The sequence below is a fragment of the Antedon bifida genome, chromosome 1 (assembly GCF_963402885.1).
Source record: "Antedon bifida chromosome 1, ecAntBifi1.1, whole genome shotgun sequence".
In the NCBI taxonomy this organism is placed as follows: Eukaryota; Metazoa; Echinodermata; class Crinoidea; order Comatulida; family Antedonidae; genus Antedon; species Antedon bifida.
The window spans coordinates 23,089,804-23,114,850 of NC_136226.1; the positions used below are offsets into that span (position 1 = coordinate 23,089,804).

The 25,047-nt window shown below is 29.7% G+C and overlaps 2 protein-coding genes across 2 annotated transcripts in view; one reads left to right on the top strand and one right to left on the bottom strand.

The window, feature by feature from the left end:
• LOC144845519 (zinc finger E-box-binding homeobox 1-like) lies at positions 1–24,448 on the bottom strand. The gene is made up of 5 exons (XM_078702913.1): positions 24,333–24,448; positions 7,733–8,044; positions 4,463–6,859; positions 3,815–3,997; positions 1–2,695 (listed from the first exon to the last, which is right to left on the bottom strand). Exons 1-5 carry the CDS (start codon positions 24,388–24,390, stop codon positions 2,382–2,384), a joined length of 3,264 nt encoding a protein of 1,087 aa, XP_078559039.1. The 5' UTR covers positions 24,391–24,448; the 3' UTR covers positions 1–2,381.
• Positions 1–25,047, top strand: part of LOC144845736 (aspartate aminotransferase-like) — a 138,709-nt gene that overhangs the window by 24,596 nt on the left and 89,066 nt on the right. The window lies entirely within an intron of this gene.

Here is a 25,047-nt window from a genome sequence, read left to right on the forward strand (position 1 = left end):
TAAATTTCTTTTCAAGTTTATTGAGTCATTAAAGACAGTTTAACATCAATACAAAACAAATTAAAAACATACATTACACCAATAATTAATTATATTAATAATTTGTGTTACTTTGTCCAACAAAATATACAAGTAGGCTTCTCAAATCTTTCGGACGAATTTATATAGCACACAAAACGTAAAGAACCAGTTTTGAGCTCGCTGATATTGAGTCCAATGTAGCACACTACTTTCAATCAGAGATTAATACATAAATATTCGCATTATGTTTGTTATTATATGGCATTAGTATACCAATTATTAAAGTAAAACTAAGAGTTGTTGTAATATTGACAAAACAATTTAACCAAATGTTATTAATACAATATAAACAAATATTATTAATTTAAAATAACTGTATTATAATCGATAAGTATGTAATTTAATGGAGCTGTAATATAAACTCCATGTTAGTAATTAACTTACAAAAACGTAATGAATGAATCCGTAAATTGTGTAGTATTTGATAGCTACAGTAATGCATAGTTGATCTATGTGGAAGACATTTGATAAGTTGCTTGTTGATTTAAATTTAATTAAAAGTAAAATTGAACCAACATAATTAATGTAATTGATAATATTTGCACAAAATTATGATTATTAATTTAGTTATACATAATGAGTAAATAAATGATATATAAATTGGAAATGTATTTAAAATTCAACTCCTAAATAGCCAATTGTCTGCTGCTCTTTCATTGCAAAAAGCACATTGTATAATAATACTAATTAAAATATTGTATTCTCAAAATTAATTTAATCCTTTTTTACTTAACAACACTTTGGTTTGTGAGTGTCAATTTTACAAATACTCAACACTTAAATCATCTTTGAATTTAGTGACTATTTCATATTATAAAATTGATCTTATCTCACAACCTTTACTTTGCTTTCAATACTCTACAGCAAGTGCAAGTATAAACACCCAGTCAGAAAAACAAATTTGAGATATAGAAAAACAAGCCAAAACTCCTTCAACCAAAAAGGTCATGTTTTATGACCCAGTAAACAAAATTAAAGTCACTAATTACTAGTGTTCCATAAGGTCATAACATTAGAGTTTTGTAGCTTTGTTTGTGTACGAGTCAGGTAAAAATTGCACTCATAAATGCCCGCCAGAATTTGGAAACTCGTAGAGACAGAATGGCACCAAGTAAAGACCATTCGGAGATCACAGGAAATGAATGTTTAACTCTGAAAAGGTCACGTTCGTATAAAGGAATAGTCCTCTTATTACTAACAAAATGCAATATATATTGCTTTTTATATGTGAATGTGTAATAGTTTATTAAACAAGATAAATTGCCAATTACAATGGAGCTGTTTTGTTATTGAGACAGGATTTGAGCCCAGGCCTTGGGATAACCTACCGAAGACCTGTAGAACTAAGCTAAAGTAATAACAATGAATGTGAAATATATTCACCAGTGGTTTAAAAATACATTAGCGTCTGAATATGTTATGGCTTTTAAACATGTTTCATCGGGTATAAGGTAAATAACTTTGATCTGATATCTCGGCCACAGTAGGTGTCTCCTGCGATTAATATAATGATCTCGCAAGATGGCAAAAATTGCAACTATATTTACAATAATATAAAAAGATTTTTAAAAAACATGGTATTCAACTTTAGCATGCTTTATCCTTTTTTAAGTTAATAAAATTAGCAATATTATTACATGGAATATTTATCCTTTGAAACTCAAGTCAAATATTTACAGGTTTTTGTTCAACTTTAAAACAAATTAATATAAACAAAATGCATTGCATTTAAACATTTAAAATTACTATGTACAATGAAAGGACATTAACTACAGTAAATAACATAACAATTTCAGCACTTTTAGTTACTAATGAAGTGAAAGAACATTGTGAATAACATAACTTAAAATGATAAATTAAAATAAATATTTGTTCATAATTTATAGAAAGCACACCAATATGTTCAGATGGATTTAGCTACCTTGGAAAAACAATATTTACATTCTACTTAACTCAACATTATATTTGAGATTATTAATATTATTATTATTATGATTTTTACACTTAATCAGAATATCATTTTGATTTTTTACAAAATGTATTTTCAGTTGTATACATCAGGAAGACTAGTTACTGCATATAGTTTGTTCAAAATTTTACTAATACTTTGTAATTATGATACTATAATATAATTACACATTTAATTACTGTTAACCAAAATATAGCTATTTCGGGCAAAGTATAACAGAAAAACGAGATGTTTCTATATTCTCAAAAGCCATACACCACTTCTGATCTGTTTTTGATTCGTACTAGTTTGATAATTGCCTAATTATGATAGGTGTGCTCGTTTTTATATTTTATACTTCAAGTTCATTCGTATTTGTACTTTTAACATCAGCTGTCAGGCCTTGTACATAGTCCTCTTTTGACATGATTTGTTTAATTGTAGCACCTTTTTTGCGACCAAAGCCAGCTCCTAAGTTATCCTCTCTTTTACAGTAGCTATAACGGTGGTTCATGTGCTGACTGTAAGATCCTGAATGTGAGAACTTCTTTAAACATTTATTGCACTGGTAAGGTTTCTCACCACTATGCAGACGAGAGTGTTCCATTAAATGGTGTTTGTGTTTAAACGCTTTTCCACATTCTTTGCACATGTGAGGACGTTTTCCTACAAAATAAAAAATATATTATTATTTAAGTATGAATTGAACTTCAGGCAATGATTATTACATTTATAAATCAACATCTGTTATTATCAGAATTTTTCAATCTGTTTATTAACTCTTAATTCCCCTAGTCGTTTATGTTTAAGTAACAGCGATAAGAAAGATTAAAAAACAACTGTTGACGACAAGCGGTCTTGGTCCTGCTGTGTATCTCTGTAATTTTTATCCGTGGCAAACCTTTTAGAACACTGTTAACGTGAGGAGTCAGAATACCTACGCGGGAAAGCCACCTGTTGGTTACCGTGAGCTCCCTCTCCAGTTTGTCTTGCTGTGAACATGTGCCTAAACACTTACGAGTTTCCTTTCATCACAAACTGGATCTCGAGGGAAGAGCCCAGAAGACCACCTGTTTCCTGTGGTCCAGCTGTTTTGTGGTTCTTCGGCAAAGGTCCCACGCCATTGCAATGTCATTATTGCCGGGCTATTGAAATGTCATTATTGTCATTAACTGAATGTCATTGAAGGTGAGCAACGGTCTGCTAAAAAGAAGGGTAATTTACTCACCCTTTACTACTACAGTACTAATAAATACATTTGTGGCTATTTTATATTGATTTGAGTTTCGTGTACATGGAATGATCCCATATTAGGATATATTGGGCTTAATATATCTGAACTACCGAATCCGAGTGTGAAGAGAAAAAAAAGATTTTAAATCAGATAGGATATTTGGGTAATTTTAAGACTAAAATTGTCTAAGGAGGATTTCCTGAATTTGCTGTTAACAATGCAACATTCCCGATTGTTGACTTAAAATGCGATACTAATAGGTATTCTATATCACCCCTTAATAGTGACCCCTGACCAACATATAATGGTAAAACAATTATTACTGTATTGCTAATAGTATATTTTTAGAAATTATATAGTACATTGAATATCTATATATTGAACATTTTATGTAATTAAGTTAAACCTTATAACATTTCAAAAGACAACTTGTTGTTTCATTTCAATGGACAAATTTAAGAATAGACGATTATTAAACATATTGTGGTGATGTACAAGTCAGTGGTTGACATAACTTGTGATATTGAAAGGAAAACTTGTAATTATCATACCTGAATGTTCATAAACGTGTCTCAAGAGAGAGCTATGCTTTTGAAATGTCTTCGGACATTGACTGCATGCGTACAGTCCTCCAATTACACTGCGTACAACCCGATCTCGCCTCCTCTGCTTACCAGGAGTATCATCAATGTAAATATCATCATACATGCTATCCATTCTTGATGAGTTCATGTCTATAAAAAATATTAAAATTAATGAATTAATCACTGATTAAAAAATTTAAACATGTAATTTGGATTGAATGCATTAGGAATACACTTTATTTAACTAAATCATTCCATCTGTTTGTTTTTTAGAAAAAGGAAATGCCACTAAGTTTACATTAATTAGATTCGACATAGATGTAAGGTAGAGATTATGATGGTCTATCGGCAGACTTACTGGAGTCGGTTAGTAGCCTTTGTTTCACTATTAAGAAGCATCATCAGAAAGTAATTATAGTAGGATATATTGATATTAAAGATTACAGTCAAGTCATTTGCATATGTAAAAATCACTATTAAAGCTTTGAACTTTATTATTATGTTTCTGTACAGTAGTTTGAAGTATGCTTGTTATGAAAACCCCTTTAAAATGCTTCTATTTGAATTCAATACAAAAATATAAATATTTATAAAAACCAGAAATTTAATAATTACCATGACTGTCTTCCGTGTAACTCTTAGGTGAGTGCACAGGATAAGGTGGCGAGTGGCTCAGTTCAATGGTTCCAGGTTTTCTTAGGACCGGTTCAGCTGTCATGATCTCTGGAATCTGTGGGTAGTCCATCGGTGCAACACTGATCCTTGGTCGTTTAGACTGGTACCCATTTGGTAATGGTAAATAGGCAATGTATGGTGATTCAGGGTATCTTCGTTTGTTAACTTGTGGTACTGGACTGTGTGCTTTAATAGTGTTCTCAAAATACATACTTGCTTGTGGATGGAGAGGGGGTCGCATTGGTAAACCTGAATAAAGTATGCTTCCCATTGCTGGCGAAAACAAGGATGGGTACTTGTAACGAAACATTAGGTTATTTCGGTCCATATGGTATTCTAGAGGTGGTGGAGACCGTTTAGGTACACTTAAATCAAGCGGAGCATCATTGTATATATTTGATGGTGATGATGTAACTATCGGTCTTGAATGGTAGCTTGAAGGACTTGTCTGTGGACTTGAAATCGGTGAAGTTGTTTGTATTGTCAGCGGTGTTGGACGAACTCTGGTAAGATCTACACCTCGACTTTCATCTACTTCTTGTCCAGTTGTTTGTTCTTCAGTTTGTTCTGATGGAGATGGACTGCTTTCAAACCTATCAGCTGATCCATTGATGGTAGCCTTTTCTGCATATTCAAGTCCTTTTAGTGATGGATCAGTACCATCTTTCTCTTGTTGCCAAGACTTCTCAAACCAATCAGATATGATTTTTACATTGAGGTTTAAAGCCTGAGAGATCTTGTTCAATCCATCTTCAGATGGTTGGGCTTGCAAGGCATAGAATGCCCTTAATGCTTGCTCTTGAACACTTGAGATTGCCTGAACTGCTTTTGGCTCCTCAGCTTCTTCCATTGGTTCTTCATTCTCTTCTTTCTCACTATTTTCTTCCTTATCACTCTCCATTTCAATAGTCTGATCATCGCTTAAAGCTGCCTTTTCTTCGTTTATCATGGAAACGTCTTCCACTTCTTCTATCTCTTTTTCAGTTACTTCCTTGTCATTTCTATTGTGGTGGTTAACAGGTACTAAAGCAGGGACATCATTGAGCATTTTTTGTCTACATACGTCTATGTTCATATCACAAAGGTATCGCTCATGTTGATGTTTTTCAATCGGACTGTCAAATGATTCTCCACATAACCGACAAAATTCTTTGCAATTGCTTTTAAGCGGAGGAGGTTGGTCCACACTGCTAACAGCCTCTTGAACTTCTTCATTCTTAGTACAAATGTATCTTTCATGTTGGTGCAACTCTATGGGGTTCTCAAAGAACTTGCCACAAAATTTACAAAAAACCTTTTCTAAGCTACCAGTATTATTCTTACGATGGGTTTCTAGGCAGCTGGCAACAGCTTTGGCTTCGTGAACCTTCTTTAAAGTGTAGTCAACTATGCTGTAATTGTCATCTTGAGGTGGATTAGGGGCACTGGCCGTTTTTACCAGCTTTGCAGAAACTATGGCTTTATCTTTAATTATTTCAGGAACTTGAACTTTTTCAGTTGTATTTACTTTTGGACTTATAATTTCAATATGTTCTTGAGTTGGGTTTACCGTCTTTTTTATCTTAGAAATGTCTGTATTTTGCCCTTCCTGTTGCTGCTTTGTAACAGTGGCACCAACAATTTCTAAAACTTTCTTTACTGCTTCATTTGGCGGAGATGATAGATGAAGTTGGTTTTGTTTATCAGCAAAGCTTTGATTCGGTGTTAGGCCATTTGGAGAAGGGATTTTAACATGCAATGGAGAAAAGAATGAGATATTATTTGATATTGACTGTCCATTGTTCTCTTTACCACTTCCTTCATTGCTATCTGGTAAAACATCTCCAGAAACTACTTTAACAGGAGCCGCCATTGCATCCTTTATGATAGGCGGTAAATGAACTGGAGAGCACTTTTTACTGCTGATATGTGAACTGTATGAACCAGAGTGAGAAAATCGCTTTCGGCAGATTGAGCATTCATAAGGCTTTTCTCCACTGTGAATTCTAAGGTGCTCCTTCAAGTGATGTTTATACTTAAATGCTTTACTGCACTCGCCACATTTAAATTTGCGATTTCCTGATGTATGTGTCAACATATGTCGTTGCAGTCTGTAAATGTTCACAAAAGCCTTGTTGCAAATTTCGCAAACTTGATTACGACCGGGCATGTGCGTTGCCATGTGACGTTCCAACTGAGATTTGTGCGCAAAACAATAATTGCATTTTGGACAAGAGAAACTGTTCAACCCTTTCTCGTGACGGTACTTAATATGCTCTTTAAGTGATGTTAATCTTTTGTAGGTACGATCACAATATGGGCAGTTCACTGGCTCCAAACCATTCTCGTCTTCGTCTCCTAAACACATTAAAAAGAAAATATAAAGTCAAGTTCCAAATAGTTTTAGTAGAAAAAAATACTCTCTGATCTGACATATGCAGTCAGTAGACACATTTAACAATGAATGTATGCTAATGAAGATACATTAAGAAGCTGATCTTAACCTGAACATGTGTGTAACACCTCATTTGTTTTAACACATACCTACTTAATGACCTAAAATGTGTGTGCATAATGATTATGATCACTGCATTTAAGAACACAGTCTACTTGTACACCAGTTTCGGAAACATTCAGTCAACATGTGTCAACATCCTCATTTAATTGCCAATATTTTTCTAAACCTTTAAATGTGTACATTTTAGACCATCTTCCTAACATCTGCAGGCCAAGGTTAATTTTCCAATGCAAATTGATTGTCATCTAACACATGGAACATAATGGTGAAGCGAATACCATTTTTTAGTTTTTTACTAAACGGTATTTGGTTTGTTATACAATGCAATATTATTGTATTTATGTATTACATTATAGTGTAAAACAAAAGTAAAGCTATGATTAATCCTGTTAAAAGTTTATTGACTTCACGTGTTCAAGGCAGGGTATGCATGCATTAAGTCACATGTTTGTTGTGCTCAATAAAATGAAAATAGTGCACATTAAAATTTGCAAGTTGGCATCATAATAACTGAAAACAAATTGTTTACTTATTAAATTACCATTGTTTAAATTTCACTAGATTTTTAATAAAGGTTGATTTGCCATAAGTATAACCACTTTTTTATATAATAACATCATGACATCCATGATAAAATAATATTGCAAAGTAGATGATGCTGTAGTTTAATTACGTCAAATACAATGGTTAACTAAATACTCTAAATATATTACCTTTATATTCACCACGTCTTTCCTCATCCACAGCTTCAGGATAAATAACCATAGTGTTACTTCTAGTCAAGTACTCTTCCAGATGGATTCCTGTATCTACTCCACTATCTCCGGAACCGCCACCATCTTGATTCTCATCTATATCTATTTCCTCCTCAGAACTTCCATGTTCAAAAGAGTCATCAGTACTGTTGGTATCGGATCGACTCATTGGGGAGCTAGGTGAATCTTCTACAATGGGGTCATTGGTAAGGTCAATTCCTCGATCCGATGTGCTACTGTTTGTTTCATTCTTGTCTAAAATATCATCAACTGTAATCAAATTAAAGAAAAACAATTAATAGATTTGAAGGGGTTGTTGAAACATCAACTGGTTTTTTTTAGCTACTGTACTACACAAAATGCCATTATGAAGTTCTTTGTTTGAACATTAAAAATGTCATTTGAGAACTTAATATTTCAAGGAAGTCAAAATGAAGGAAGTAAGGAAATTGCAAAGTATGCTACCTCAAGTAGGAAACTTCACAACTCAATAAGATACAAGGAAGACAATTGGATACCTACTTCAACCTAAACAATTCAACCTGAATAGGTAGATATAAGATCCAGGGGGAGGGGAGATATCCTCTGCAAGCCTCCCTGCCCCCAAGTACAAAGCTTGTTAAATTATAATTTATTCAAATCCGATATTCACATATATAAACATTCATACTTTTCAGAAAACCAGACATATTAGGCCAGCCCAATGGTGTCCAGTTAATTGAGTTAACTGATATGTTTTTATCTGAATCTGAATAACGCTTAGTGAAAACTTTTGAATTATTAAAAAAAATAACCAGTACTAAACTTTTCACTTTATGCAGTCAACTAGAGTTACTTTTTTCTTCCTTGAGAAAAATTAATAAAGTTTATTTTACTTTGGCATATTATAAATTGATAAGTATTTCCTTAACAGGATTATCGGTTTTTGAATTGGCTTTTAAATACTTTATAAGGCGGTGAATATTAAAGTAACACCACAAATAACTGACTAAGTAATTATACTGTTCACCAAGTGGTTCAATGAGGAACATATGTAGGAGAAAATATAACCCTAAATATAGCATCTTACAGGATAAATGAATCCACTTCAATCAAGATAAACACATCATTACTTTATGAAGTGAACGAATAGTGACAATTAATATGGTTTTAGCTGGCACAATTAAAATAAGGAAATAAGAGAAAAAAGAACAACATTTCCCCTTTTCTTTCTAATATCAGAACATCCTTATTTTATATCATATACCTAGTAACAGTATATATAATTAACACAATTTCAAAAATAGGATACAAAATGTTAGTGAAATATAATAAGAACATTAATTTGTTTTATACCTTGCTAAGTTGTACAATAGCAACTTTAACATTATACAACCTTATCATTATACAATACAAGTAGCAATGTGAAAGGTCTGCTAAACAAAAAGTATAAGTAAAACACTTTCCTATGTCATCATCAGTAAAGCATTGTAAATTTGAAAATATTAATTATATAATTTAACAAATAATTATTATAAATAACAAACAACCTTACCTTTTAAAAATATCTGGTCAGACAATAAAAACTTATCTATTTTTGCATACATTTTTATATCAAATGCATGCAAGCTGAAACTATTATTATGTGTTATTCCATAACGGAGGCAAGTAAGTGAATGAGATGGAGCTTGAACAGCAGAGATGACATACAAGTTACAGATTGAAAGACAAAGAATAACTAACACTCATATAGAACAAAACATGTTGTAAGAGAGCCTGAGGGATTGAGCCTGAGGAAACAAAGGAACACCTTTGATTTGGTGCCAGTCAGTCTGGCATGCTCTACCTGGGCTTTCAACACTCACAGCCTGCTTTATGATTCATTAACATAATTACCATAACACCTGATTATATTATTAAAACCCCAGGCAGGTGATACATTGGTTTATAATGGGGACATGTGGAATGGTTGGTTGAACATTGTAACAGGAGTGTTGCACACTTATTCAGTTGGTTTCTATAGAACGCGCACAAGGCAATCTGGCCACTCAGGTAAACTATACTTTACAATCAATTAGGATTGATTTATTCTCAATGGGGTTTTGTCAACATCAGCCCTCATCTGCTCAAAATTACAAAAGGCATTTCTACATCATGTAATTTAAGGGAAAAGCTAGATAACAAATCCCAATATTATAATAAAGAAAAAACATTTAATGAAAATCAATTTAATGAAAATTACAATTTATTTTTTCTAAGAGTGATTATCATGAGCAATTTGATGAGATCCTTTGTCTGTAAATCTTGTAAGGTACCTTACAGGTAATTATTCATTGATATTAGATCGGCACGCCAGTCATAAATTTGTTATTTAGCAGTTCTTTGTTAAGTTGTATTAAGTGCTAGAATAAATCTTGTACTGTAGTTGCTAACTTTGTAAAAATTATTTTTTAATTTGACTAGCTTAATAAATGTGAGGAAGATTAAGTTAAGATAATTATAATTATATAAACACTAATATTTACATAATATTATAGATCATTGTTCTCACTACTTTCTAATTTATTGTCAATTCAATAAATGTATTATATTATTGTTGAAAATGATGTTTACATTTAAAAGTGGGCCTATTTAAAATAGTTATTAATATCAAAATAAGATGTTTTTGTAATTTACAGTAACATATTTATATCTTATTAAATAACTTTTCTTTGTTATTCAAAGTTGTGGCCTGAATGCAGTACACTGTTACAGTTAATTATGTGGAGTGCATTTAGGGAAAACCTTTTATTAGACTCATTGTTCAGAGGTATCACTCACACACACACTTGGCATGCTTCTATTATTTAGAATCTTAAGTAGGTGTATGGTAGGTATAGCAGTGGTATTTTTGTGATATCATAGATAGCTAATTTAACTAAAATAGATTGTTAGTTAAACATTTCAATATAAATAGATTGTTAACATTTTTTTTTCTGATGAACTAACTTATAATATAAACCATTCAAACTCTCAGAAAAGTAATCAAATGACAAACTATGCAAATAGTCTTTAAGAAAAGCATTAATTTACTATTACCTGGTCAATTTTAATCTAGAAATTAAAAACCATTATATAATACTTACCTTATTTAAAAAATAAATAAGATTATATTTTTACCTCCAGTACATTACAAAAATTATTATTTTAAAATAAATTACTGTATAATATATTTAGCTTAAATGAATCACACATACCTGTATTACCGAAGCCCATTGTGTTAAAAATGGAAACAATTTATCCAGGAACGACTAAGATGAGTCATATATACAGGAAAAATTAACAATGAATATAATTTAGAAGTCAACTTGCTATATTAGTATAACCCAGATTATACTTTACAACACTATATTATAGAAACCTACCTTGAACCTACGAGGGACTTCCCCTTTAATGACATCATCATACACAGTATGAGGAGAGTCAGGTGATAGAGCAATGGTTGTCAGGTGTTTCTTCTTTAAATAAGGATTTAATGGATCACCCATCTCATTCACTATCATTTTTAACAACATCAAGGACAATAACACATCAGGTGACATTATTTGATTGTTATCATCACTGTCATATGATACATTTTTTTATTGTTTTAAAATACCGCATGACTTTTTCTCCAATCAAAATTGAACTTTTATTTTCAGTAAAATGGATTATTAGTTTACACATTTTACAATCTAAAGCAAACACCTTTTGGTACCTGTGCCATCTTGCTTGGAACAACTAACAACTTGAACTGATGTAACTAATGTACCAAGCAAACAAAAAAAAGAGGGTGCCCAAAAGGAAACTGGACAGCAACTGGAAGGTTGATTAAATTCATGAACATAAACACAAGTTATTTTAAGTCAGAGGAAATTTTGATAAATAACCACCTATTTCTATAATATGCAGATTAAAATCTTATTCTTCCTTTTTTGTAACTTCCTTTCTTTCATTCAGGATGAGATAACATAGGTATTGTTTTCTTGACATGGGTATATCATATGTTGTTTTTATTACTCATAGGATACAACTTTGAACTTGTAATCATACACAAATTTCGATCAGGATTTATGCTTCGTTAACTTCAATTAAAACTTTTTTTTTTTAACCCTTTACTTTTCTTATTATTATTTTTTTTGGTGAAATGTCAGAATTAACAAATTTCATTAGCAGACAATTATCTTAATGGACACTGCTTGTCAATCAACAGTTTTCTTGTTTCATAAACTATCGAAATAATATAAAGAATAGTTTATTGTGAGATATAGAAGTTATAATACCATACAGTATCCTGTGATGCAACTATTTTTAGAATTACAGTTGTTATTATTGGCAAAGATCATATATTAATATTGTTAGTACCTGGGTTCAATCTTCCCTGGTAGTACTGTATAGTAAATACTGTAGAGTACTGTAAGATAATTTGCATAGATGTTGAAGAATTTAAATGTTAATAATAGCACATGCTGTACTTTTATTCTGCTAGTGGTCATAACTGCATCCACATATGGAGGTAATATTTTTCCACAATCTACCTTAAGTCAGGAAAATGGTAGTTATGTATTTAGTAATAATGAGTTTTAAACAAGGTAGACAGATAAGTAAGGCTTACACACAGGAAAGAACAGTGGAAAAGGTATTAGGTTACAAAGATATGCCATGTCAATTGTGTAAAAACAATAAGTTCCTTATGATAAATCCCAGATGACATGAAGAAGTTTCAATGTTGGCATCCGTTCAGATTAGATATGATGCAATTCTGGTTGGGAAAAGCGAAAAACAAAGGTGTTTCACATAGACTAACAATGAAAACTTAATAAACCGTATTGAAGTACCATACAAACTAATTGAGTAAAATCAATTATAGAGACAACATGTTTGCTTAAAACAACTTTTTTTAAACTAAATATTACTGTACATCAATACAATTGATTGCAGTTGTATTGTACCTGCTTTAAAGATTGTGACCAGCAAAAAGCTTAAAATAATCCCAGTCTTAAATCAAGTTGTCAGGTAAAATTTAATATCTTGTGAAACCAGACTGTGGAAAAATTGATGTTATCAGTTACAATAAGGAGAGGACAAAAGATTGCTAATTTCCTTTGATCTAAGTACACAAAAGATCCATAAATTAACCACAAAATGGAGGTTAATAGGGACAAGATTGTTATTTCCTGTTAATTCTCCACCTGTGTGGTTTTAATCTTTATGCTTCTGTAATAATAACAAGAGAAAATTTACAAACTTGGCGCTAAATTAAAATGCTAAATTTGATCACCTCCCCCACTCTATCATGTGACACCTGTCTAAGAAATGATGTAAATGATTTAAACAGACACAACACTGCATTGAACAAAAGAAAGATTGAAATACTAATTGACGATATAAGCTAGGCACTTAATCCACTAGTAGTCCATAGGAAACCAGGTTTAGGATTTTGGAAATATACTACTTCCCTTGTAAGATTCAGGGACAATTAAGAATAGTCATTGAAGATTGTCCCTAGAGTATTCAAATAAGTCAAGTGTCTACAGTTGTAGGGAGGAGTGAAGAACTTCCCACAAATAGCATCCTTAAATACCATCTTCTCACCTATCACATTCCACTGAGACTGCATTCTCAAAACAATTCTGATTGAACAACTAAACTGCCCTGTTTCTTTTCATGCACAAACAATGTGTAGTATCCTACTTACTTTCAACCAATGAGAATGTCCCATGTGCAATTAATAGTTCTCACGCTAACTGCACAAGTTATATCAAGTAAAAGTAATGATTTTGACTCCTGTCGCTTAAACAAACTAACAAACTATTTCCACATTTTTACAAACTAAAAGAATAATCCAAAAATGTAATCATTTATATATTAAAATCAGAATTTTTTGGAAAACAATAAACAAGTGTAGAATTATAATGACATTTTTTTTAGTTTGTTTTAAATTACAATACATCAAACTCAAAGAGTGTAATTTTATTCTTCCCTGATGAAACTTATTTAACCTTTTAGTTTAATGACAAGAAAAAATGTATTACAACGTAAATGAATGCTACTGTATGTGTTATATACTCAAAAGGATTAGTTACACACTAAATTACAGTCAATGTACCATCATTTTTTAATGGGTTGGGCTTAATAACAAAGAAACAAAATAACAATGGAAGTTACAAACAAAGGAAACTTGATTACAAACAAAAAAACCTTTTTTAATCAATACATTTTGTACTAAAGGGTTAGGCCAGGAATGTTATAAACAATCCTAAAATGTAGTACCAGTATTTTTATAAGTGTTCTCTACTATATATCACTGTATATGATGTGTACAATGGGCAATTATTTAATTAAATGATTGAAGTTATTTTCTAATTCTTAATGTTAAGAAATTATAGCAATTGAGATTTAGAAATGTATAGTTACTAATAATAATTTGTTTGAGGAGGGAGTATAATAAGACAGATAATAAACAGATGGTCAATTCGTATCTTATTATATTAATGAATATGTTTCAATAATATTATATTTGTAATAGATTCTCATATAAAACCTTAGCATTTTGTTACTTTATTGTAGGAAACTGTAGTGAAATCTATTGATGATCAAAGAGGAATATATTCTGATTATGAGATCACAGATATAACATAAGTGTTCATGGAGACCATTAGACTAGACACCTAATCTAACTATCCTCCCCTATATTTTAAACAGACAACAAGTATCATGTATGTTGTCTATTACTGTATGCAAATTAGATTTACAGTTTAAGTCACATGTATGTAAATTAATAGTATACTAAAAGTTTGAGCTTTTTAAAAATTGCAATAATACACATAAAAAGAACATGAAATAAATAATTGATGCAATATAAAGTCATTAAAGGAACATCTGTACAAAAAAAAACCGCATACAAATTTCATAATTGTTACTTGTAGGTTTTGGTGTGACCTACATTTATTTACTATATTGTTTTGCTTAGTTTGAAAAACAAGGTCAAACGCTGTAACTACTAATGTTTAATGGATACATATTTGGTGTATTTCTTCATGTTGATTGAATCTTGAATCAAATCTTTCCATGAGGCCCAAGGGTGTTTTTAGCTAATTTAATTTGTTTATATCTAATTAAACTATTCATCAATCAAATTTATCATAATAATAATAGGATCAATTTAGTTGTTATTTCATACAGTGATATGTATTTAATAATAAATAATTTTGGGCTAAAAAAATGTATGTTTTTATCATAGAAACCTGCATTTGTTAAAACATTTAAACCCTTCCGACAATTGGGTTGTCTGTAAATAAGTACGTAGGATTGAGTGTCAAAAAACAAAACTAGGAAATGTTACCCAGACAATGGTTATTGCTTTAACCTATCGTATACTGTACAAAAACATTTGATACTCCTACACCGACACATCTTGAAACCGATTGTTAGCGTACTTAGGAAGTAGTTAGACTGTTACCTACTTACTATTGTTTCATATACCTAGAAATTTTGTTGAGGTAACCTAGTGAATATAGGGTCATTTCCTAGTAGAAATATTTGAAAAAAATATTTCAACAGTGTTTTTTACTGATTTTAAACAATCTTATAATTTGGTATTTGACGAACTTACAAACGCTTGTTTGCTGGCAACACTTTTTAAAACCAGCATCTAAGCCATATTTTATCATTTTATTGGCAATGTTTATGCCTTACCTAGCAGTACCTACATTTTATAGTTCTTTGTATGAAGGTAAATTCAGCTTAGAAATATAAAGTATAAAGATAGTGCCATATGTCATAAATCAGTCATAAAGTTTACTATCTTATTTGGAAAAAAATGATGGTAGGTGATCTAGGTAAAGCCGTATCACCTATTTTATCTTTGGCTTTCTTATAACTTTTTAAAATTCAAGTAAAATGTAGGCCTAAACATTAGTAATAGTAGAGTAACCATTTTATGGTACTACTGTATAAAAATGTGATATATGTCTTTTTTGTCATTTTCATACAGATCTTGTCTTACACTTAACAAAATAAAAGGTTAAGAATTGTTTATATGGATTTGATGGTAACAATAATTGAATATAATTTATACAGACCTAATTAAAGATCAAAACGTACTGTCATAAAGGCCAAATAAAGTTGAAGTTTACTTTTTATTAGTTTGATGGCAAATGTCTTATTTATTTCAGTATGCACTAAATCAAGTATGTTCTAGAATAATAATGTTACACTCAGTACTAATAAAAACAAATTATGGTAGAAAACAAGAGTATTTAACTGTTGTAGGCTATGAAGCTGAAATGGAGGAATTTACACTCAGGGAAACTAAAATATCTGCTTCCCTCTATAGAATTTCCATCATGTGTCAAGTGGTCTAATTTATTTCTGGTTATTTTGTAATTTTTGACAATTTCCTTACAATAAACTGTATTAATGCTCAAATTCTTGTTATTATTGAATTAGTAAAAAAATCAAAAGGTTACATAACAAGGGTGTCCCATAATAATGTCAAACATTGTGGCAAGAAAAGTACATTATCTTTTTATTTGGTTCTATTTTACTATTGAGTGTAATTTTATTTTAATAGAAATCCCATTTATCAATACTGTACTACAGGGTAATCTAATTAACTTTCTGTTCTATTGTTTTTTATTATGTGAAATGTTTAATATTAAAGAAATATGAATAGTGGAACCAAATATTTGTTAACTTGTAAAATGTATAGCGTAGTGTAATGTGGTCTATTTTTATACATATAGGCCTAGGCCCCTATTGTGATTTAATTTATAATTATATAATATTTAGGAAATGTATTACTAGTAAAACCTACAGCACTTACTGTACATTTTATAGTGTTCATGTGTTGTTAAACTTTTATGTTTACCGAAATATAATAATTATAAACACATATATCAAGCAATGTGTTATCATTAGGCATAGTAATAGTTTAATTAACTATCTTTAATTATTATAATTTATTTCACATTTTAATTCATTAATTAGTTTTTGCAAAAGCAGTGTACAGTAAGTAAATAAATAAAAAAAACCTTTCTACCTAGTTTAAATGAATTCAGGTGCAATATGTTAAAATTGTACTATTATTAGTTAATAGTAAAGTAATAAAATAATATTACAACAAAATAATATGAAATATAAATACCATTTTATAATAAGTAAATAAAATGTCATAATATTTAAATTTTGATTCATAAAACATATTCTCTATAAAGTCTAAGCTTGAAATAAATGGTCTGAGTTTAATTACTCACAATTGATAAAAACAAACAAGAAATTAATTAAATCAAACCAGCATCTAAAACATAATTAACATATGATTTACATATTAAATGCTACAAAAATGTTTACCTGTTGTGTATATTATGTCCATGACTTGAGCACACATCTGTACAGCACAAGCTCTGGTTGTAAAATGAACCCACACCAGGTATAACTAGTTCACAAGTCACCTCCCAAATTACGCATTGTTTATCTACAGAGCCAGTGTTACTGCAGACTCTTTTGTTTATGTCATAATAGGTGCTGTTTATTTACAACACCCTCTTTTATCTGATACCATCCTGTCTTTATAAACCACTTTATTTCCCTCCTGCCCATTAACTAAATTTATAACCAATAGAACACAATTTCTTCTTCAATTGTCATTACATGTAGTGAGTCCCAGACAAGGTGGCTAGCTAAATGCAAACATGATAATTAGTAACAGTAGTGGTAGTAAATAACCCACTACAGCATTCAAGCTGAGCGTTAACATCTGTTATATTCAATTTTTTGCATACACACCTGGTGAAATGAAACTAATGTTAACAGCTTATGAATAACATTCATAATTTTAAAAAATCATAATTTATATTTTTATAACATAACACAGTATATTATATTAAGTTATGATAAAAACATTTTTAATTGTTGAAAAAAACTCCTGTTTTATATAGTTATAATAATATAACCAGGCACTATCACTTTTAGTTTCACATAACATTGTAAGAGACATATGGTTACTGTTTATTTTAAATGTAATTTCATATTAAACAAATTAATAGTGCTTTTAAATAAGTTTTTAACCATAAAATCATAATATTCGCCATTATTATAAATCAATAATTTAAAATTTGAATTATAAATCCTATAAGGATTGTACATAAAAGTTTACCTGGATATTCAAACAAGAATTGTGACAAGCAGAGTGACAAGCGAGAGGCTAGGGACAAAATGTAAAGAAAACCTTGTTTATAATTATATACAAATTAAGAATAATCTTCTTTGCCAACTTTATGTGCCAGGTTTCCCATTAACAATACCATAATTTGGTCATATGACCTTGATTATAATGTAATTATCATACAGGAAAGTGCAAGGTAGGCTGCAATTGGAAGCCCTGTTCATATTGCTAGACAGTGAAGGGACCACCCTTTGGTCCATGGCAATTGGTTAAGGGTCCAGTATTTGAATGAATGCCTACCCAATACCCAGGTATGCAACCAGTTATATATCTGTGTGTGTGTGGTAGAGGCTATTAACTGGTGAAATGCAATCTCCCTGAGGAAATCTTGTTTCCTCTGATAAAGCACCTGACAGTGATGGAGCCTACAAACCTAGTGGTGATATTAAGTACAGATGGACGTTGGCGCCGGACTGTCTGCATGTTCAAACACCTTTTGTGCAGTGAAATGCAAGCCAGATTCCAGTACCTGTCCATAAGATGTCTAATGCTAAAGTATGTTACATGATGAGAAACAGCCTGAAACTAATGCTGACAATTGTTATTAAATCTGGAAAGGTTTTTTAAACATAATTATAGGTAATAATACAATGTAATTATAGGACGAACAAGGTAAAGCCTTTGAGGAAGAATTACACATTTTGTTTTTATAAGAACTTTGATTTTAAAATAGACAGTAAAAAATAAATAATAATGTACTGTACTGAAACAATAAACATTTAGATTAAAGAATAAATAAACAAAGTAAGATATTTTTAAAAAGTATTTTTAGATATTTATTTTTCATTAACATTGTTTTCCTCAAAAATAGAATCCTTTTTTTTATTACTGTAAACAGTTGGTAGTACACTATAAATAATTCAATTATCATACAGTACTAAAAACATATATTTACTGCAATACTCTATTGAAATTAATCTTATTATTAATACTACAAAAAAACTATTTTAATTAGCATTAATCATTATTGTAATTGAATAATTAGTCCCATTGGTTTTTTGTTGTTGCAATTCTATATTTTAAATTCAAACCACCTCAATAATGAATTAGTATAGGCCTACTGTACAACTACTGTGATTTTATTATTGCGTGAAACCTTATTAATTAATGTAAATTGTTCTTTTTTCTTAATCAAATGCATTTAGCTCCAGTTTGACAGATTTGAATATATTATATTATACATTCTTTGTGTTGATTTTTACATAAATACATTTACACTTTAATAATATGAAGAAGCTAACTAATGAACTAATCACCTATTATCATTCATGGTCAATCAAATTTTCAAATTGGCCCCAAGGCTGTTAATATAGTAAACAGCATAGCACTATGAAGAAAAATTGTTTGCCATAGTGGCTTTTAAACATGGAGAAATACTTGTAATATCTAGATTTATTTATTTGTTCTATCACCATGTAAACATTTGAGAATGAGCATACTTTTGCAAAGTCCAACTTTGAAAGAATTTAAAAAGATATGAATCGACACTGGAATAATTTAAAATCAAAATATTCTATATAATTATAGCAGTAATAAAAAACAAACAAATTGTACAGTATTTTATTACGGTAAGTTAAAAAAAAACCCCAAAACATATCCTTTTTCAACTTATTTTAAAAATGGTGTCAAATGCTATAAATATTGCTCATCTTAATTATGTCTAGATACAATTGCCAAACAATTACAAACAATACGTATAGAACTGCTTGTATTGTCTGTAGAATGCTTGGGATACACCCAGCTCACAGGGCTTTCATTATAAAATAAACAATCTATTGATTGCAATATTCTAGTTATGTAACACTTCCACCCTATCTTTCAAATTGATTCTATGTAAAAAAGTAAAAAGAAATCAAGAACTAAATTTTTTTCTAGGAATTTCCGAGACGATTATCCAAGAGATCTTGTGTAATATCTTCATTTATAAGTGTTTACTTTGTAAACATTCATTGTTACAGTTTCCATTCAACTCACCATAAAGAAAACTGTTATGTTAATTATGTATTTTTTGTGAATAAATAAAATAATGTAAGTTGAACTATGGTTGGTAGTGAAAAAAATTCCAAAACATTTTTATAAAGTAGATCTTGAATAAAAAAAAATCATTAAGTGATTTGTTGTATCAATATAATAACTAGAAATTGCAAATAAGTGCATATGTAGAACTACCATAAAATACAATACCGAATTTAACATTTAACTTAACCTCATCATGCAAAATTTATTGAAAGATTTATTAACAAAAGGCGGCAAATTTAATCTTGATAAAAGTTTCTTTAAATTTGTAAGTACAAAGCAAATCTAATTTTGGTCAAGGATATATTGATAGTGTCTGACGTAAATGCGGTTTAACTATCTACCTAAAACTAAGGTGTACTACAAAGTCAAAAAGTTCCAAACCAATTAAGATTACCATTAAAGCGTTTAGAATAGGAAGTCATTATTAAGTACGTGCTAAACAAATCATTTCATATAATCTAAATCCCTTTTATATCAACTATCATCCAGATAAATTAATCAACATATAAGACTGATGCGTCTGTTTATGCTTTTAAAAAAAAATGACAATGAGATCAAACAATAATAATCAAAAGTAAGTACTGCCTAAATTTAACATTTTTTATTTCAAACAATTTAAAAAAATCTATTGATATACGAAAAAACCCATGTACAGTATTTATCATAAAAATAATTACTGCTGTTACAGGATGATTATAGTAGTACTAGTAGTATTTGATACAGTATATTAATTAAGTACAGTACAAACAATATCAATTTATGATTAGTCTTCTGCCATCAATTAAATTTCATTAAACTAATAAAGCAGTTTTTAAAAATGATTAGATTTATGCCAAAAAATGAATTTGATGATAAGAATAAGAACAAAACAAACTTAATAAGGTAAGTTACATAAGTTAATAAATAGTTGAAATTAGAAAACACACATTTGAATATAATTTGGATTATTTGTTTATTTTATTTTAATGTAATTGACACAATGGTATCACAAGTGGACCAGAAGTGTACAGTATGAAAACAAAGGGATAAGTAGAGTACATGATAAAGTGAACAATAAACCTAATTATAAATAGCTCAGGTTATTATAAAAAACAACTTAAAAATGTTGATTTAAAAAAAAATGTTGAGCGAGAAATTGTACCTAATGACAATTTTTAATAATGAAATAGTTTACTCGATAACTTTAAGAAGCAATGGTACCTAGAAACGACTTTTTAACGCTTGTATTAATCTAAGTCAAGTATGCAACACTCAAAAATTAGTAATGATAACAGATTTGCCAAATCTAGCATTTGCAGTAATTGCAGGTTCGGTATTGTCATTTGTTCTCGCCTTGCTGACTCCAGTCAGACTAACCTGAGTGGTTCGAGTCTTAAAAAAGCTAACGATCACAGCCTTGCAGATACAGATCATCCTGCAGTATAGCTGGCACCAGTTAGATGCCTTGCTGACAGAACAACTAATAATGTTAATCGCTTCTCCTTTTTTTTTATTACGACAATTTCAGGTACTATTGGCCTGTCAGAATTATAATCCACTGAAATATGATTATAAAATAAAACACTTTTGGGGTTTTGCCTCACTGTTCTTATTACAATTTTTATATTAATTTATAGAAAATCGAATGCAACACATATTTTCCAATATTTGAAGGATAATGGATGGAAAAAATATCAAAAATTACACAGTACTGTATAATTAAAGAAATTGAATTGAATTGAATTGAATTACATTTTATATCTAGATTCAAAATTTACTTTAGTTTAAGTTTTCTTTAAAATATTTGCTTACTATTGGCTTATGAAATTTAGTTAATTGCTTTAAATAGAAAATAGTAAATACTATAGACATACTACTAATGAGGCTTACTAGAATATTTTTAGAGCGGATAAATCTAGTAAATAGTTTATGTACACAAAAATATTAAATGATAATTAATTTTTTTGTTATAAGTTTACATTAATGCAGAAAGGTAGAACACCTTTATTTACTAACAACACCTGGTGATTTATTAAACAATACAATGACATCTGGAACGAAAGCTATTCCATCTATTAACCAATACCCCTTTGTCCAATCTAATACATTTCCTATAGTTATTGCAAAACACCATGTTTGAATTCACAAACTACTAATGTTTATAAAATTACAGGAATCAGAATTTCAACAAAGAAACACACTATCACAATCAATAAATTGAAATCTTAATGATCGTCAGAAAAAGGGAATATTAAAAGATGAAAAATACTTTTTTTGTGCAATAGTTTGCCTGAAGGGTTCAACATCTTCTTTGTTTGCTCACTAAACAAAGGGTTTATTGAAGCAAGTATTGCTAACTAACAATAGCATAGGTATTATTGAAATTTTGGAGTTGAATTTCTAACTAGGCAAATATATACCTATATTAATATTACTTCACCTGGCTTTTGCACTTAAATTGGATGATGTAATTCTAAATAACAAAATTCAGATGTTCAATATTCAATCAGAAATTAAATCATAACAATAACCTATATTTTAAGTATTTCATAAACAATTTTATCAATTTTTAACTGAGATAATTATAATTTACATTGATATCAATTTCAACTTGTGCAATTTCTATATTACTGTAGTAATATTAGTAATTTAGTTTAAAAATATCATTATTATACTATCAATAACTAATATTATTATAAGTTTCTAGAAAAATTAAGATTAAGTCAGTTATAAATAATATAAATTATAATAAAGCATATTTCATCAATCATATATTGACTAATAATACAATATTTCAATATAAAAAACTGTTTACTTTAATAATTTATCTAAAAAATGTTTTTAAATAAATATTGATTTCTAAAATAGAAAGTATTTTTATATAAAAATAATAATGATAATCATTAATTAATGTTATTATTATTATTCAAACAATTATACTTTATAATTAAATATATTGAGTATTTATTACTCATTTATTTAATATTTAACTTGTAATTTAAAAAAATAATAATTTTATTCAATATTAATTATTATTATATTAATTTATTTATTGTCTAAATTATTTTGTATAAATATGCAATACAGCATACAACACATTTAATATTCAAGACATGTTTTCATTGTAAAGTCTAAAATATCACTATTTTAACCAAAAAAGTGACCAAAAGTGGATGTATGGTCCACTGAAGGTACTAATTGATAGCATAATAAAGGGAAGTGCAAAGGACATCAAATTGTCTGTATTTTGCATCACCTAGAACAAAAGAATACGAAAACTTGGCTACGAAAATAGTATGTCTCTATTCCACTTTTAAGTTGTCATTTTATTACAAAGTTGGTTTAAAAATTATTCCTAAGACTTAATCAATGTAAGTTAGTGAACAGACAAAGGAGTTTTTGATATGAACGTCTTTGTGTTTAACCTACGACACCTGCATCAAAGGTCTATGTAGCAGCTGCCGTTTGTACCTGGTCATTTTAAATATTAAATTATGGGATTAGTATGATTATTAAAATGATGATATTATTACTATTGCATTAATTAAGAATATTATGTTTTATTTACTTTTGTATTTACAGTATATACAAACATACAATATACATATATTTACTATAACAGTATTTAAAATATTGAAATAAACTAAGGGCTATATATAGATAGGGCAGGCCTGTAAAAATAAAATTAACAATGATTTAAAAATAATAATTTGTTGAATAATATTAATAATACTATATTTTTTTATAGACTAAACTGATACTGAATAAACATTTTAAATTAATTATCTGATTCTTTAGGGTGCAGTAAAAAAAAAAAACCTGATTTTAATTTTTTGAAAATACATACATATGCCTAGGTTGTATAGAGGTAGAGGACAGTTTTATGACATGATGAGTATGCATACAGTACAATAGTAGTACACTCTATGATATGATTAGAGAGGGCCTAATGAGGTTGTGGACACCCTTCTCATCAAATACATCATCGACTAATAGTAATGTAAACAGCAAGTGCGCGAAAAAAACCAATATCTTAAAACTTTATCGTTATGTTAGTGCATTTTGCATTATTCATCATAACCTTAACAAAGAACCATTGTAGACAAAATGATACCTGTTCTGAAGCTTGGCAGATGTCCTCTCTGGTTGGTAACGTCTGTCGATAAAACAAGTAATTCCTCTTTTTGTGTTCGTGTGAACACAAACGACAGAACAAGGTCCAAAGTAAATATTCGTAATTTTAATATTCGTAATTTAAAATTAAATCCAATGGCAAACCCTGCACATGCATACTAATTCCAAAGTAATAGAAATGTAATAGAAATAAAAACTCACGATTTTTTCGTTGAGGATTTGCCTGTTTTCTACGAGTATACCTAGATATCTCAGCCATAATCGATACACACGCTACGCAGCGCCAGTGAATTCCATGAATGAAGCTATCGAGTTCACTGTACACATTTTTCACACACAAATCAAGAAGCGTGTGTGGACGGCGGAAACATACGTCATTCTCTCTAACTCTTCTTGCTAGCTCTCAAAAACACGTGTGGGACTACGCTTTTGTTTATTTACGCACAATAAAATGAGTTCACCCTGAAATAGCAGCCGGCAAAGTTTCGAAATGAATACATTGTAAAAACTGTTTCACGCACAAATATGAAATTTGTATCTCAATTATAAATTGCCTGAGCAATCTGAGACGAATCATTTAGTGGTGTGTGATTATACTGCATTATAACCCCCTATTTTAAAGGGAACCTTTTTGACCAAAAACATTGGGGGTTTTGCGGGGAAAAAAATAAAAAAAATATACCGAAATGAAGACAGATCATCTGGACTCAAGAATTTTATTATGATATGCATTTTTGTGTATGCCTATTAATAACGACGTAAATGAATATAATTAGTTGGTCTTGTTTTTTTTTTTTTGAGTGGTACACTAAAATGTGGTTGAACCATCTGGCACACTAAAAAGTGTCCCTGTTTTAGGGGTGTCTCCCAAAAGAGGAGTTCTATTATATTAAACTGAATACGTCACACAAATTCG

What these genes read in the sequence shown, in the direction of transcription:
- LOC144845519 (XM_078702913.1), bottom strand. Translation starts at nt 24,390, where the DNA reads ATGGCTGAGATATCTAGGTATACTCGTAGAAAACAGGCAAATCCTCAA. An exon ending in AAATCCTCAACGAAAAAATC is followed by an intron (nt 8,045 to 24,332) that starts GTGAGTTTTTAT and finishes ATTTGATTACAG; the next exon opens with TTGATGATATTTTAGACAAG. An exon ending in TTACACGGAAGACAGTCATG is followed by an intron (nt 3,998 to 4,462) that starts GTAATTATTAAA and finishes TATTTTTTATAG; the next exon opens with ACATGAACTCATCAAGAATG.